The sequence below is a fragment of the Dermacentor andersoni genome, chromosome 4, assembly GCF_023375885.2.
Source record: "Dermacentor andersoni chromosome 4, qqDerAnde1_hic_scaffold, whole genome shotgun sequence".
Taxonomy (NCBI): Eukaryota; Metazoa; Arthropoda; class Arachnida; order Ixodida; family Ixodidae; genus Dermacentor; species Dermacentor andersoni.
Genome location: NC_092817.1, coordinates 192,545,716 through 192,563,742, shown reverse-complemented (window position 1 = coordinate 192,563,742; position 18,027 = coordinate 192,545,716). Strand labels below are relative to the sequence as shown.

Sequence of the window (18,027 nt, the reverse complement as noted above, 5' to 3'; positions counted from 1 at the left end):
TTGCCAGATTAAAGTGCGTAATTCAACCGACAGCAGGGTCATAGATACGCAGATCACAGACCATTTCCCAATATCCGTCTCTTTTGAGGCCAAAATACCTCAGTCCGAGCCTTGCTACTTTTCCTCCAAGTTTGACCGAGACAGTTTTGCTAACACTATAAAAATACTGATTGGTCTGCAATTAACTCCCTGCACGATCCCGATCGGGCTCTTGAAAATTTTTGTTCTATCTTTCTACAGGCCTTTTGCGCAAACACCGCTACCGTCCGATGCAAGAAACATTTTAAGTTTCCCGGTAACCCTTGGGTAATGAGAGGTCTACTGACTAGTATGAGAAAAAAAGAAAACCTATACAAAAAGACTAAGAAGAAACCTTTTAATGTACGCTTAGCGGCACGCTATAAAAATTATTGAACATTCTGAATAACTTGCCAAAGAAGTCTAAACGACAGTATTACGAAAATGAATTTCCGAAACACAAGAGCAATCCCAAAAAACAATGACAACTTCTTATTGCGTTCATGAACTTACCTAAGTCCGGTAATAATGCTGATAAAATAAACTACAACAATAAAACTCATACTGATTCTTCTAGCATAGCAAATAGTTTCAGTGACTACTTCTACAATATATACAGCAGTCGTTCTATGGCTACTACTTATCCCATTATTCGCCGCAATCATTCTTTTTTTTTTTTTCTCTTTCCCGTAACTGCGGATGAGGTATGTTCCATGGTATTAGCTCTAATGAATTCTAGCCCTGGCTTAGATAATATTTCTGCATTTGATCTAAAACTTGTTGCACCGCTTATTTGTGATACACTTTGTATTATAATTAATAATATTTTTAACTGTGGTATTTTTCCCACTTCGCTTAAAAGGGATAAGATTATTCCTATACACAAGAAAGGTGATAAAACGGAGGTGTTTAACTATTGTCCTATTTCTATTCTATCATCGATTAGTAAAGTTGTTGAGAAGTTATTTTGCAAGCGCCTAAATAATTACTTCAACAAATTTAATTTGTTGCAATCTTCTCAATTTGGTTTTCGCGCTGGCAGTTCGACTAACTTGGCTTTAATATCCCTAACCGACTACATTCGTCACTCGATTGATACGGGCAACATTGTTGGTTCGGTATTTTTAGACTTCATTAAAGCTTTTGATACAATTAATCATAACATTCTTTTTACTAAGCTAGAAGCCCTGGGAATTACCGGTCCAGTACTAAAACTCCTAAAAAGTTACGTATTGGATAGAGAACAAACAGTTTTTTTTTTGGGGAGGGGCTTATTCTGATACTAAAGTTATTAACCAAGGTACACCACAAGGCTCCATACTAGGTCCCTTATTATTCTCTATTTATATTAGTGATTTACCCACTTGTCTTAAGTCGGCACACTGTGTGCTATACGCAGACGATACAACTATCTCGTTACGTAACAGTTCTTTAACAACCTTAATCCTTAAATTAAACAATGAGCTTGACCATATTGCTGCTTGGTGTTCGTCCAATCAATTACTTATCAATCTTTCAAAAATTCAATTCATGATTTTTCGATCTAGCCAAAGAATACTAACCGGTTTACCTGAGATAACTCTAGATGGTCATCACATTCCCGTCTCCGATTGTGTATCATTTTTGGGCATCAAATTAGATTCTAACCTTAAGTTTTCTCAACACATTGCCTTAATTAAGCAAAAGTGTACTTTCGGTATTAAAGCATTAATCAAATCAATACCATACTTCTCTAAAGACGCATTATTAGCATTATACTTTGCCGTCGTTCACCCCCACATTAATTAGGACATTGTTTCCTTGGGAAACACATATAACTGTCATATCTCATCTATTCAGCACTTACAAAACCAAGCAATACGCATTATCACTAACAGTGGGTTTCTCACGAGTGCTACTCCTCTACTTCGTGAACATAGCATTCTTGTTGTAACGAACTTGTTCAAATATCATCTAATAATTATGTTTTATAAATTACTTACTAAACAGCTCTCATACCAATTCATTGATTCTAGACACCTCATCAATAACAATAATACCAGGTTTGCACGTAACTCTAATTTTCTACTACCTATGGTTCATTCTAACTATGGAAAAATGACATCATCAATCGCTGCTATAAAACTGTGGAATGGTTTACCCGTTAGCATGAAATCTTGATCCTTTCATAGATTTAGTCATGCTCTTAAGCTGTTTTATATGAGTAACTAAGTTTACGTCATTCGTTACACTATATTTGTCATTTGTATGTACTGACAGTTTTTTTTTTTTGTGCACTACAGGCTTATATAAATACAATTTGTTTTCATTTATATTATTTGTTGTATTTTCGCGATTGTGTTCGTTTGTTTTAGTAAGTTTGTTCTTTAATACATCTCTGCATTGTTACTATTTACCGAGGGTCCCGTTGCAGTCTTGGACTTTGGGACCCTCGTCTGTAGATTGTATCTTTCCAATGCATTGTATTTAAAGAATAATAAACTAAACTGAAACACCTACTCCTACCAACAGCTTTGGCTTCACGACATGTGGCCACTTCCACGTCTTTTTAGAAAGATATGACTAACTGGTACAATAGACGCGATATCACGAACGTCCAAACTTCCAAGCCTTGGGCATTACCTGAGAGAACCAGATAGGAATTACCGTACCGACCAGCAGTGATAACGATGCTTGCACGACTTTAGTGTTGCACTACCTCTGCTGCGTAACAGAGCACCCTTCACCTCTACCTGCTAGTATATGGCACGACAGCCTGTGGAATAGTGCCTGCCTTTCAGCTGTAGCATGCAGCTGGCGAAAGGTTCCACGCTGAGCACGAACGGCGCCCGGTCGTGGAAGGTGGGGAACTCCTTGACGAGGCACTCCTTGACTACATCCAGGTCCGAGACCACAATGTACGGCATCTCGCCGCTATAGTATCCGAACACCTTGCCGTACTCAGCTATCCACCGTTCCATGACCTGCGCCAGAAAGAAGGGGAAAATTGGGAAGGCCGCGCATTCACGCAGCCGCCGTCTGATATGATCTTAAATAAATCCTTTCGTGCCTCTATAATGTCCCTAAAGCTTCTTTTACCTGTGCTGCCCTAAGTAAGCTCCCGCGGCCAAGAAGCAAGCGCTGACGCAGCATTATTTATACGCATCTAGAGTACGCGCACCAGTGCGCCAGCTTAACGACCCATCGTATTAAACGATGAGATGAGGATCACGTCAACAGGCTAGCGCTTGCAAGTCTGCAGCACCCGTCAACTCAAACTGAGTGGCCTACACGCTGCTGCAGTAAGCGGGAAATCGTCCTATGGGAGCCTTTCATAAAAGCAGAGTAGGGCTTCTGAGAAACCACGGTGGCAATAATTGCATGCCTTACGCGACTTCTTTTGCCCTGGCCTATACGCTACTGGTTTCTGCTATACTTCCCCGCCATCGCTAAAATCTACTTGTGCGCACTCACTTGCACGCGGTCCTCCTTGAGTTGCAAGAAGTTTCCCCAGAAGAAGTCCGGGTCGGGTCCCGGGATGCCATGACGCCGGAAGAGGCCTAGCTTCCGCTTTCTCCGCAGGAACCACGACAGCGACGCGGACGCTGCCACCAGCAGCAGCGACAGCAACACTTCGGCCCACATGCTGTCAAGCGCTGCGGAGCCGCTTCTGTCTCTCTCCCACGTTTATTTTTTTTTTTCCTGCACCAGTACGAAGGGATCGCTGGATTGAATTCAGCGCCGGCAAACGAGACCACGAGTACATTTGCGGTTCGTGTAGGTGGCAGTTAGATGATTACGATGAAGTGGTTGGAAAGGCTTACTTACTGCTACTTCATTTATGAATGAGCGCGAAAATCGCACTGATGAGCGGATGCAAAACGCGATATACCTTGGATTGAAGCACTAATACGCTATGAATAAAATGAGTGGAAACGAGGAATAAACATATTCACCGACGATTACGATACTCCCTACTGCGAAATTCGAGCGCAGCTCGCAGGTGGCATCATTTCGCGATATACTGGCTGGCGCGGACAATCTGTTTCGTGCGGGCCGTTGCAAATGAAGCGAAGTGTGGGACGTATGGGCGGCGGTTCATAGGCGCCGCCGCCGACAGACCTCTCAGACGACGCGCGCTATTGTGGCGCCATCTCGTAGCCATGGTCGCCGCACTACGCTTTTCTTCTCACGCTGTCGCCATACCCTCTACCGCTTTCCTCCTCGCGTATTTCATCCACCCCTGCGCTCCGCATTCGCTCTCTTCTTTCACTGTGCTCGTTCACTCGGTTACGCCGAGCTACGACGCCGAGGCACGTTGACGCTCGCCGAAGGAACGGGCGCTTACGAGCTGCGCTCTAAAATAAATCGAGTGAACGCAAGTAGAAGGAAACAGTAGGCAAAAAAATGAAACATAAGAAGACATAGCGACTGCTGCATAAGCAGCACATCCTAAAAGTATTTTATTTTTAACACTGAAAACGCGTTATGAAAGAGAGAGAGAGAGAGAAAAGGATGCATAAGAAGGCAGGGAGGTTAACCAGAGGCAGTTCCGGTTGGCTACCCTGCACGGGCGGAAAGGAGAAGGGGGATAAAAATAGAAGGAGAGCGGAAGGGCGAGATAGAGAGAAATACAGACGAACACGAACAAACCGCCTACACTATAGAGCGGTAGGGGGCGGCGTTCTTAAAGTCTATCGTGAAGCCCCGCAGAACGCAGGAACCTTAATGACGCGAGTAAGGCTTTCAGCGCGGATGTTCTGTGGGAGTACTGACCTAAAGCTTAGCATTCTGATAGTGGACGATTGTCCAACCGGTCCAGTACTCTGCACAGCACTTCTCTCTGGGCACTATATCGCGGGCAGACATAGATAATATGTGCGAGCGTCTCATCGATGTTGCATGTGGCGCCCGTGGAGCTGTCGGCCATTCCAATAAGGAAAGCATATGAGTTCGTAAATGCAACGCCTAGCCACTGACGGTACAACATGGTCTGTTCACGCCGTGGTAATCCAGGCGGTAGGTGCATCCATATGTCTAGAGACAACGAACGCAAACGACACAGAGGGAATGTACATTCACGTCCAACAGAGGGAAAGTACATTCACGGGTCATCAGTCGCAGCCCAGCTTCAGCGTCTGTTCGCGAAAACGTTATGAGCTTACCGTCGCGATTTAACGGGGTTATGGATGAGAACCATGCTACAGGCCACAAGCCAAGCAGGCTGCAAGTGTGCAGGGAGCGTATATACGCATGTCAAACGACTATAAGCTCGCTTTTGCGCCACCCACGTACGCTATGACTAGACTGCGTTGTGTCTACCGATAGCCCGGCATTTTTCATGTTTACGCACATAAATCGCAGGAGTGTACATTGTAAGGACGGGTAAAGGGTATTACCTTTTCAGACGCTATGTATACAATTGCATACATTGCCAACTCGGAATTTTTGCTCTATTCATGTTATAGAAGCGGCCAATTTCAATGTACCAGTAAAAAAAAAATCACTATTATTTTGTTCTACTACTATTCTGCTTGCAACTGTAAAGTTTACTGCGCCATATAGCGAATTATGTTAAAACTAATGTGGCACATATACGACATGGCAGCACAAGGTTCGGCATCGCCAGATACGCTACATTCTTTATCTTTATGCATTTTCGCCATTGTGTACGGCCCTAAAAGTTGTCAGCTGATATTTCCAAGAATTACGCGGGTATCTCAAAGTCAGATTAACACACACCCGCACATAACCGGCTGTTTTTCAGTGTCAGAATTTTTATATGTCACGAACGTCTACGAAGCATAAAGTGTCATGGTACGCGCGTTTGGAGCGCTCTACGCGAAGCGGCGCATTCGAAGAGAATGGTTCAGTTCGGCTAGCTAGTGAAATGTTTGGATATCTCGGTAGAGTTCGTCTTGTTGCCTTGTTCCTCATTTTATGAAAACAAGCAAACAAACAAACTTGGCGATGCGAACAAGCAATGCGCGGACAAGCTTCTGGAGAAAATGCATCGAGGAACCGATCGGACGACGACTCAAGTGACGACGAGGAGGAGGCTGTTGCCAAAGTGCATAAGTGCCGCTTGCATTCATTCATTCATTCATTCATTCATTCATTCATTCATTCATTCATTCATTCATTCATTCATTCATTCATTTATTAATGTTCTTTATTTTAACTCATGCTTTTCTTACGATTCCTTTTTTTCTGTTACAAAAATTTTACTTTCCAAGTTCCAATATTCAAATTGTTAGTTCCCTTGTATTTAACGCTTAATTTAACCACCCATTAACGGCATATCCCCAACTGTGGGTAAGCGCCACAACTACGCAGGTCAACGACTGAAGACGCAAATGAATAGAACGTGCGAGATGTAGAATTTTCAGGCATTTATGCCACTGTGCAAACTTATGAAATAAAGTTCAATTGAAAGAAATTCCTTTTTTCTTCTCCCGCCTTCGCAGCACTACTGCAACGACCACCAACACTGTGCTCGGTGGACAGCTTCCTGAGGGCGGTTAACACCCCGGTGCCACAAAGGTTTTGTCGAAATGGGAAAAATGAAAGCCAATGGCTCTGCAATGAGAAAAAAATGAAGTTGCGCTATTTTACGTCAGCAGCCTATCACACGGAATTAACAGTCTGGCGGGTAGATATAATGTACAAGTCTTTTGCAACGTCCAGGAAAAACTGGCAGATTTGCCCGGCCACTTATAACAAACTCAACAATCTGGGGTCGAATTCGCAGAGCTTTTTGTTCGTAAGTGCTTCACATTGGCCGGCCACATTCGTTAATGATATGTCGAGCTTCAGGATTGGCTAGCATCTGCTTTTATAAAAAGTTGTTGCGTAAGAACTTTTTTGTGAATACTGGCCCTAAGATCAGTGAGACGTACCGGGTGCAGAGGTGCGCATATGAGCGAGCGTGTTAACTGTTGTAGTAATTTACGAAATTCCCTATACACATGGAAAGGTCTACAATGGGCGGACAGCTTGTTGTATGAATATCAGGCTTCAGGAGCCTGAGTTCAAAGTTAAAAATGGGACAGTGCCGCATATCTCCGTTCATTGTCGCGTGTGTCATAGTATGCACATTTTAGAAGAAAAAAACGGAAATTATGTTATGGAGAAACGTCCCACCATAGGAGGGAAATCATGGAAGCCTTCTTTTGATTAGTTAAATGTATTGTGCAAGCCAAGCGTCTATCACTCTATCACGAGAGGTAGCGACGTATGTTCGTAATTTCTTTGGCTTTTGCAGGCGACTAAACATCATTGTACCTCTTTACCTGTTCACAACCATCTTCGCTCTTGCTGATTTGTACATGCAAGAAGGCAGGACTTTAACATTGTATGGTACTGCGTTGTCGCAGCCTTCTTGTATACTTATACTTGTTGTTTTAAAAGATAAGCACTTAGTCGCGAGTCAGTGCCAGTGTTTGTGGTCTTCTAATACGTGTGCCTGTTTGTCTGCGCTGTTTGTTCACATTTTGCAATCATGCCAACTCGGGTCTCAGTCATAATACAGTGCCATTAGGCGGCCATCTTGTAGCAAACACTACATATTGAGTGAGAAAATTGGAGAATTGGGGTTGAGAGACGTTTATTTCACAGCCGAATAAGAAATACACGATACTTCCTTCCATCTCGCTCATCTAGAGCTGTGCCCACACAGAGTGCACAAAGATCTTGTGGGGCCGATTTAGAAGGACGCCCTTCGTAACAAATACTGATGGCGGATGCCTCGAAACTGGTGGTATAGTGGTACTAATTAATGTAAATCGGCCCGTTAAGAAGCATTCGCTGGCTACAGTTCCGCAATGGCAGCACGTGCGCTAACGGCAAGCGTCGGGTAGCTATTTCTGCATTTTTAGTCAATCAATTAGCCGACGAACCAAATGTTGAAAAATAGGTTTTAACGTGCAAGCAACTCAGTGGTCATGAGAGACACTAAAACAAGGGCTCCAGAATTATTCCGACAACCACATGCTTTTATTTTTTATCATGTACCTAAAGCTAAGCACACGAGCGGTTTCGCATTCCGCCTTGTCGGAGTGGGGCTGCCACGTAAGGCAATCGAACCTGCGACACTCTGCTCGGCTGACGAGCGCCACAGACTTTGAGCAACAGCGGCGGCTCAAGCAGCCGACTAAAATGTTAACGCGCGCATGATGTACACCAGCCAAACACAACGAACAATGTACAGTGTTAAAGCTGGCTCGTCTACTTTAAATTTATTGTTCTTACTCTTCTTTTAAAGCGTATATTTTTTTGTTTCCCTCCCGTCCCAGGTTTAGCGTGCACGCTGGCTGGGTCGCTCAGTTGCTCGCCGGATATATTTGTGGGTACATGTAGAACGGTTGTATGTGCGCTCAATGAAAGCACTAGCGAACGGGCTTATAGTATCAAGTGCAAGTACACGCACCTGTGTTCTGCGTACGGAAAAAAAAAAGTCCAGCATAAAATCAGAACACAGGCATCTACAAAGCCCGTTGACCTGTTAATGGAATCGTAAATTATGATGTCAGAGGGCACCGAAACCAAGCGACGAGGATACATATTGCAAAACACAGCCTTTTTAAGAAATCAAGCGTCATTTACATCATCTTCTTTGATTTAGCCATTCAATACATGTCATTGGGTGTGTGTCCGCTCTTGCTGAATCCTCCAGAATGGGCGTGTGCCACAGTGACACATGAGTTACAGAATCTCTTAATGTTATTGGTACGTATCGTATTTTTCTTCTTTTTGTGCGTACACCTGTCATCACCATTCTTCGCTTGAAAAGCATCATACATCGCCTTGATGTCAGTGACATCACTGGGTGGACGTCCCGCACTGTGCATCCGCCTGAACCGTCTTTTTTTTAATGTCGCACTAGCTTGAGAGCAACGTATAGCACAAACGTAAAAATTTGATGAGAACAAAGTTGTCACCTTTGTGATGGATAAACACGAACAGTGCATGAGAGTTCACGCTACATGCGAGAAAAGTAAACACATTGGTATGCCTCTTCGTTAGTTGCAAAGAATTTAACTAACCGCTTTACTAAAGCTTTACTTCACATAGATCCCAATAAATGCGTTGGGTCTGCTTAATTTCTTGCTTTTTTTAGCTCTGCTCAAACATGCGCTGTAAGACGAGCACACGCAATAAATGCGTCCGTTTGGTGCACGTCCACCAAAGATACCATAGAACAAGGGCATCAAAGCATTACAAAGAACAATCAATAAATCCCAATACAACATTAGTTATGCAGCAGAAACCTCTCCCCCACCTCTTATAGAGATGATAAAATAAAACTAAGAACTATGCATCCACTTACTCAGCTACATACTACAATATGTCGCGAAAGCGCGTGTTGCCGCTCCATCTTTAAGTATAGCAAGTGCTATGGTGCAGTACGTCATTTACCGCGGTCAAAATCACAACCGCATCGAATTACGGCATAGTGGACCCCTTGCTCTCTCGTCTTGACAAAGTGCAGTATTCACAGCCCACGCCCATCACTCTTGCGGCGCCAAGTAGCACGAGGTAGTTCTAAACCATCGACAAGATGAAATAAGTTGAGCGATATAGGCAGCTCTTCACTGTCATATGTGAAAGTGATACTGAAGGAAAACGATATAATGTGTAATTTTCCTTCGATGTATCCGCAAATGTTTATTTTGCTTTCCAGGTGTAACTATCATCAGCAGCAGCAGCAGCAGCAGCAGCCTGGTTACGCCCGCTGCAGGGCAAAGGCCTCTCCCATACTTCTCCACTACCCCGGTCATGTACTAATTGTGTACATGTTGTCCCTGCGAACTTCTTAATCTCATCCGCCCACCTAACTTTCTGCTCCCCTCTGCTACGCTTCCCTTCCCTTGGAATCCAGCCCGTAACTCTTAATGACCATCGGTTATCTTCCCTCCTCTTTACATGTTCTGTCCATGCCCATTTCTTTTTCTTGATTTCAACTAAGATGTCATTAACTACCGTTTGTTCCCTCACCCAAATCTGCTCTTATCTCTTAACGTTACACTCATCATTCTTCTTTCCATAGCTCGTTGCGTCGTCCTCAGTTTAAGTAGAACCCTTTTCGTAAGCAACCAGGTTTCTGCCCCGACACGCGAGTACTGGTAAGACACAGCTGTTATACACTTTAATCTTGAGGGATAATGGCAACCTGCTGTTCATGATCTGAGAATGCCTGCCAAACGCACCCCAGCCCATTCTTATTCTTCTGATTATTTCCGTCTCATGATCCGGATCGGCGGTCACTACGTGTCCTAGGTAGATGTATTCCCTTGCCACTTCCAGTGCCTCGCTACCTATCGTAAACTGCTGTTCTCTTCCGAGACTGTTATACATTACTTTAGTTTTCTGCAGAATAATGTTTAGACCCACCCTTCGGCTTTGCCTCTCCAGGTCAGTGAGCATGCATTTCAATTGGTCCCCTGAGTTACTAAGCAAGGCAATATCATCAGCGAATCGAAAGTTACTAAGGTATTCTCCATTAACTCTTATCACCAATTCTTCCAATCCAGATCTCTGAATACCTCCTGTAAACACGCTGTGATAAGCATTGGAGAGATCGTATCTCCCTGCCTGACGCCTTTTTTTATTGGGATTTTGTTGCTTTCTTTATGGAGGACTACGGTGGCTGTGGAGCCGCTATAGATATCTTTCAGTATTTTTACATATGGCTCGTCTACACCCTCATTCCATAATGCCTCCATGACTGCTGAGGTTTCGACTGAATCAAACAATATCTCGTAATCAATGAAAGCTATACATAAGGGGTGATCACATTCCGCACATTTCTGTATCACCTGATTGATATTGTGAATATGGTCTATTGTTGAGTAGCCTTTACGGAATCCTGCCTGGTTCTTTGGTTCACAGAAGTCTGTGTTCCTGATTCTATTTGCGATTACCTTAGTATATACTTTGTAGGCAACGAACAGTAAGCTGATCGGTCTATAATTTTTCAAGTCTTTGGCATCCGCTTTCTTATGGATTAGGGTTATGTTAGCGTTCTTCCAAGATTCCGGTACGCTCGAAGTCATGAAGCATTGCGTATACAGGGTGGCCAGTTTTTCTAGAACAATCTGCCCACCATCTTTCAACAATCTGCTGTTACCTGATCCTCCCCAGCTGCCTTCCCTCTTTGCATAGCTCCCAAGGCTTTCTTTACTTCTTCCGGCGCTACTTGTGGGATTTCATCTAGACTATTCTCTCTTCATTATCGTCGTGGGTGCCACTGGTACTGTATAAATCTCTATAGAACCCATCAGAAACTTGAACTATCTCATCCATATTAGTAATGATGCGTTAAGAGACAAAGCCGGCAATATCATTACTTATATGGGTGGAACTATATTTATCTCTAATTACACCCTATTTTTGGCCAATCTCACACGCAGTCTTTAAACGCTCGCTCACGAAAAGCGGAACCCATAACGTTGTGCCTTGGAACATCTACACTTTCAGCCGCCGGGCTGGCGTAGTCGATTTCGCTTTGCGCTGTTATGTCCAAGGGCGCGGGATCAAATCCAGACTGCGACGGCCGCATCTCGATAGGGTAAAAATGCAAAATTGCCCGTGTACTGCGCATTGAATGCTCGTTAAAAAACATCAGGTAGTAAAAATTATTCCGCAGACCCCCACCACGGCGTGCCTCATAATCATATCGCGGTTTTGGCACGCACAGCCAGAGAATTTGTTTTACGTTTAATCTTACCTTCTTTATCATTGAACTGAGAAGGAGAAGGAATAAACTTTTATTTTTGAAACAGTATCCCAGGGTAAGCCCCGGTTCTACTAAGGTTGGGAGGTCTCTTCATTCCACGAACCCTCTGGCCTTCACTGCCTCCTTGGCCCTGGCGACGAGGCGTCGTTGTTCCAGGGCCTCGGAGACGAGCTTGGCCTCCCACGTTCCTATGAGGTATTTGCTTTCTTGTCTGGCGTTGCGACAGTCTGGATGGCATGGACATTCGAGGATCAGGTGCGCTGAGGTGTCCGCTACGCAGCACATTGGGCAGTGGTATCCTTGTAGCGTTGGGTATAGCCTATGCATGAGGATTCCGTGGATGTATTACTTTGCAGTCTTCTGAGTGTAGTGCTTTCTTTGTTGAGCTTTGGGTGAGGCGCCCAGGAACCCCTCGTGCCCAGGAACCCATGTCACGCAGCTGTAGGGGATCAGAGTACTGCGGTGCTTCAATAACTTCAGTGATTCTGTCGACACGCGACCCTTAGCGTAGTTCCTGACAGCTGCTTCGGAGTTGGAGATGACAGCTGCGTCCATGCACGTGGTAGTTGCTAGGGCGATCGCAGTCTCTTCTGCAGTCTCGGGGTTTTGTGCACGGACTGTGGCAGACGCTAGCTCCCTGCCCTGAGAATCTACGACGCTCAGGGCGTAAGTGTTTCTTTGCGTGTATTTGGCTGCGTCGGTGTATCTGGCGTCCGGATCTTGCCTGTGTCTTCGCCGTAGAGCATCCACTCGGGCTTGTCTTCTTTCCTTGTGGTACGTGGGGTGCATGTTGCGTGGAAATGGGGCTATGCACAGGGATTCGCGCAGGTTTGAAGGAATTCTTTCTTTCCGGTCCGTGGTGGCTATAAAGGTTTCATCGTAGCTCAGCCGTTGCAGCACTGATCTTCCGGTGGGCGTGAGCTTCAGTCGTTCTAACTGACTGGCTTTATGAGCTTCAGCTAGTTCTTGCCAGGTGTTGTGTACGCCTATCTTGACGTGTCTCGTAGTCGAAGCCGTAGTTGGTAAGGCTCTGGGCGATTTTGATGGCTTTGCGTATTTGAATGTTAATTTTTTCTACCTCTGCATTCTTCAGCGCGACGTAGGCCGTTCCCTATGTTATTCGAGTGGTGAGGAGTGCTTGCTTCACGCGTAGCGCGTCTTGTTCTTTAAGCCCGTTTCTATGGCTTGCAACTCTCCTGGCGAGATGCGTGAGCTGGATAGTGTTCGGCCGCCCCAGACCCGTCTTTGTGTATGTATAGCCCTAGAACTCGTAGGGTTTCCACTTTTGGAATGGGCGTTCCATTGAAGGTGACGTTGGGATCGGGTTCATTGTAGCCGGGTGGTCTGCCTCTCGTTCTTAACTTGAGGACGAGGTGTTCCGACTTCTCGAGAGCACAGCGGCGGCCGCATTTCTGCAAGTAGCTCTCGATGGTATCTACTGCTTCCTGCAGGCGTGTTTCTTGTGTTCAAGTGTTTGAGGCCTTTGTCCATAACGTGATATCATCTGCATAGCAATCGTGTCTTACGTGTGGTATCGCATCGAGGAGGCTGGGTAGTTTGATCATTGTGACGTTGAAAAGCAACAACAATATGACCGAACCCTGCGGGGTGCCTTTGCTCGGTAGTCGGAAGCTGTCGCTGCGCAGGTTGTATATTCCAACGGTGGCCGTGGGGCCCGTGAGGCAATTCTTGACATAGTTATATGTCCGAGACCAGCAGCCCAGGTATTCGAGGTTGAGAGGATAGATTCGTGACTGACGTTGTCAAAAGCTCCCTTTACGTCGATGGCTAAAATCGATGATTTGCTTCTGGTGCTCAGGTGGCCGATGAGGTCTTCCTTGAGTAGAAGGAAGACATCTTGCGTTGAAAGGTTCTGCCTGAAACCGAACATAGTCTTTGGAAAATATCCGTTGTCTTCGAGGTATGAGGTTGTTAGCCGGTTGTGTATCATATGCCCTAAAAATTTCCCTACGCAGGAGGTAAGGGAAATTGGACGCAAGTTCTCGATGCCGAGCTGTTTATTTGGTTTGGGCATCATGGCGACCTCCGAGTGCTTTCAGGCAACCGGTAGCTTTCCTTTCTCCCAGCATGCATTGAAGTACTGGAGCAGGGCTGCGGTAGCCTGCTGCGGAAGGTTCTGGAGATGCTTGTTGGTGATCCGATCTTTGCCCGGGCTGGTGTTTCTGGTGGGCGTCGATAGTGCTGCAGAGAGTTCAGCACGCGTAAAGGGTCGGTCAAGGTTGGGGTTTGCTTTCCCACCGTAGACTTTGTCATGTGCCGTCGTACTAACGGGTGGGTCGCCGCACAGCTTCTTCTGCATTTCTCGGAGAAGGTTCTCTTCCGCTCCGGCGTGGTCGTGCACGAGCCTGCAGAGGTGCTGTCGCTGCTGAGTCTTCATAGGGCTGTTGTCGAGAAGAGCGCGCAGGAGATGACACGTCGTCTTTGTGCTTGGAGTTCCCTGGAGTTTGTCCCAAAATGCGTGCCAGTTCTGTCTTCCTAATCTCTCCGCGTATGCCTGTGCTTGCACGGTGAGGAGAGCAATTCGATTCTTTAATTTCTTGCTTAACTTCTGTCTCTTCCACCTCTTGAGGAGAGAGGAGAGCTCTTCTGGCTTCCCAGAGGTGGAGGAGGTGTGTGTCGACGGCTGGCACTACTTCATTCAGCTGTATTGTTTTGGTGTGGCGTTCTGCCGTGTCGAGGACTTTCTTCAGCCAGTCATCTATGCTCTCGATGGTGCTCTCGACATTTAGCACTTCTCTGAATGACTTCCACTCCATTACCCGGGCCGTTCCAAGCCTATCGGGCTTGCGAGTGTGGGCCACGGTTAGATGGAGGATGTGGTGATCGCTACCCAGGGTTTCTGGGAGTGGGCTCCATTCTGCCGAGGGCACGTTTCGTTATGCAAAAAAGAGGTGAGGCGTGCAGACCGGACACAAGAGTAGAGAAGTGGACAACACGAACGCCGACTATCAACTGAAGGGAGCACTGAGGCGAAAAATTAAAGAAGACACAAAACTCATCTGCGCAAGCTCAGGAATGGTATCACCACGTGTCAGTCGGGTACACGTGCCGCTATACGTGAGACATAACTGTTAAGGCACTTGAATCTCTTCGTTATGTAATGTAATCGAAGGCTGACTCACGCACGCACGTCCACCTTTATAGATATGCCACGCCTCTACCATGAGACGCGTATCTTCATTCTTATGCCTGTACAATATCGCGCAGTCATCTAACTCTGGCGTGCAGTTACAATCTTGGCAATGTAGGGAATGGTTAGAAGGCGATCCACCAGTTAACGACCTTTTATGTTCCATTAGCCTTCTATTACTTTACATAAGGAAGTGATTAAATGCCTTAACAGTTATCTCTCACGTAGACCGGCACGTGTACCCGACTGACACGTGGTAATACCATTCCTGAGCTTGCGCAGATGAGTTTTGTGTCTTTCTTTTTTCGCCTCAGTGCTCCCTTCAGTTGACAGTTGGCGTTCCTGTTGCCCCCTTCTCTACTCTTGTGTCCTGTCTGCACGCCTCACCTCTTTTTTGCATAATGAGGGCACGTTTAGCTTGAAGGTGAGATCCGGGTTGGTGTCTCTGTAGACACTATTGCCTATCCTCGTTGCTTGGAGTGGGTCATTCCACACGGTGAGTCTGTGGTGTTGTGCAGTGTCGTGCACTCTGGCTCCTTTCTTCGTGGTGGTCTGGTATCCCCAGGCCGTGCGTGGGGCGTTGAAGTCCCCTACTATAACGACTTGATAACCATCGATGCGTTTCTTAATTTCTCGGACAAGCTGGTCGAAGTCTGAAAGGCGGTCTCCGGGAGGGCAGTACGCACTCACTACGAATACGCTCTTGAGCGATTTCCTCTCCGGTATGATTTTCATTAAGGTGTGTTCGATCGGTGTATTGACGGGTTCCAATTCCTGTACAGTGAGATACTTCTTAGTGAGAATTGCCGTGCGTTTTGTTTGTATGTGGGCGTTATACCCTTGTAGCCGGACGTTTTGTGCATTTGTTTCTTGTAGTGCTATGAGGTCGGGTGGGTCTTGTTTGACAAATTCTTGTAAGGTAGCAAGCCGCGGTCGATAGGAACGACAGTTCCCCTGCCATACGCGGAGTCGAGAGCATATTTGTAGTCCTGTGATCAGGGACCGCCATCTTCGGTAGTTTCTGTTCCCTGCCGGCGCTCGCGGGTAGGTGAATCTGAACGAGAGGCACTTCGGCAGTTTGCTCGCGGCCGCTTTCTGTCGGGCTGAATGTCTTTTAGTGACGTGTTGAGGTGCTGTTTTGTTACGTAGGTCTTGATGTGGGCTATGAAGTTGTTTTATTGCGCTGCAAGTCCATCAACCTTGGCGTCTAGCGTGGTAACCTTATTGGCTATACTTGCTGCGAAATTCGTTATTGCTTGCTGGACGATTTTCTCAATTGTGGCGTGGGTACCTTTCATGAGAGTTTCTTGGAGGATTGAAGTATTCTAATGTATATTCTCCATGCTCAAGTTGTTATTGGGACTCTTTATCCCTGGTGTTATTCGTTCATTGTCTATGCCTAAGTTCGCAGATCCCATTCGAGATGCCCAGTTGTTGGTTCTCTCTCAAGCATGGAAAGAAAGTATGACAAGATGGGTCATCTTGTCATACTTTCTTTCCATGCTTGCATTAGGAAATCTATTTTCCTCTGTTCATTGCTCGTATTTAGGGTAATATAGCAATAAAGCAGCCCTTGTATACTGTTATCTGTGTTTACTCGCCCACTTTTTATTTTCAATATTATACTACAATGCAGTTAGGATGCCGCATGTATGAATAAATAAGTAAATCAATTAACATTTCGCAAGGTGGAATCCACAATAGAATGAAATCCTTTTCAAATCCAGCGCTACGTCGCCGGTAATATAGCGTAGGTTGTGTATTACCTTGCTCTTAATGTTACCGGACGGTAACATTAACCGCAAGAGAAAAAGTTGGGCCACATTGAGTAAGGAGAAATACGGAGAGTGAAAGCAAGCATGACACTCGTCGCGCAGTCACACCTAGACGTGGTAGCGCTATGACGCGACGGATGTGTCGAAGACTCCGTTGAAGAAAACGCGAGGCGTGACCGGCTACAGTACGTGACGGTTTCGATTTGGCGAGGCGGAAGGAACTGTGATCCGCATCACCAACGCACACTCGAGTGTGAGCTACGTTATGCACTGTTATGCGCTGTGCTGATCAAGTTTATGGTCAGGTATGGTCAGTTGTTGCACTACATAAGCATAAACACAGGAATACGTTTCATAGTGGAAGCACTATAATGGTGATCCGCACGGTACGTACAGGAGGCATATTAGTGTGGGCAGCGATTATATAGTCAATGAGACAATAACGACTATGGTAACGCGACACGAACACTTGAAGAGAATAGGATAGGTGGATACGCATTAAAAATATTCAGTACACTTTGATGAGTCTCTTTGGTACACTTACATAATCTTGATCAAGAGCATCAAGCTATGGAAACGATTATCAAGAAATTACCATACACCAGTAGTTATGCAGTGGAATACTACCCTTCCCTCCCTCCCCGCCGTCTCTTATGTTGATCATCAAATAAAACTACGAAATGTGCATGCATTTAGTCAAAATATGCTGCAAAACAATTTCGCACAAGAAGTAGCTTTAGAGCAAGTAACACAGCTGGAAGTTAGAAGGCGGCTAGACGATATGAATGGAAGGTGGGAGAGTAGTCCCTAATTTGCGTTTCGAGAGTCGAAATGATGGTTAAGTCTTGACGTCAGGTGGCATTGCGTTCGATAATTAGTCCGCAGTAAGGATAGGAGGAAGTTGTTTCATGAAAGGGAAAATTGCCACCCGTCCAAATATAGCACGAAGCTACAAAGGAAACCTATACCGACTTCTGAGAAATAAATCTTCGCGGTAGAAGCAAAAATCGTCCTTTTCCTTGTTCTTGACCTTTTCCCTTTCATGGCACTTCCTCTAGTTTGCGGGATATTGCAGAAGTGACTTGCCACATACAGGTTATTTTATGATAGACGAACTTTTGCTTATGTATGACCTGCAATTAACTGAACTTATTAACACTGATTACTGAGGATTCCCATAATGTAGCTTGTTAAATCACGCATAGTTGACTCGTTGGTCTGCTTGACTCCGCGTAAAACTGCGGACTGTTTGATTTTGTAATTTTCCCAGGAGACATGAGATTACAATTTAGCGCCAATTATTTTGGACAGTAGTGTGCTTACAATGGATCCAAGAACAGTAACCTGTAATTATAGCACATAGAACT

At 45.4% G+C, this 18,027-nt stretch overlaps 1 protein-coding gene across 2 annotated transcripts in view; it reads right to left on the bottom strand.

Annotated features, from left to right (window-relative positions):
* Positions 1-3,714, bottom strand: part of LOC126530441 (cytochrome P450 3A12-like) — a 45,399-nt gene extending 41,685 nt beyond the window's left edge. For both annotated transcript variants that reach the window (XM_055070597.2, XM_055070596.2), the window contains exons 1-2: positions 3,472-3,714; positions 2,792-2,981 (exon numbers count right to left, since the gene is read on the bottom strand). In XM_055070597.2, the coding sequence (XP_054926572.2) occupies positions 2,792-2,981; positions 3,472-3,642 (361 nt within the window). In that variant the 5' untranslated portion in view covers positions 3,643-3,714. The remainder of the gene's footprint in view (positions 1-2,791; positions 2,982-3,471) is intronic.
* Positions 3,715-18,027: the final 14,313 nt, after the last annotated feature.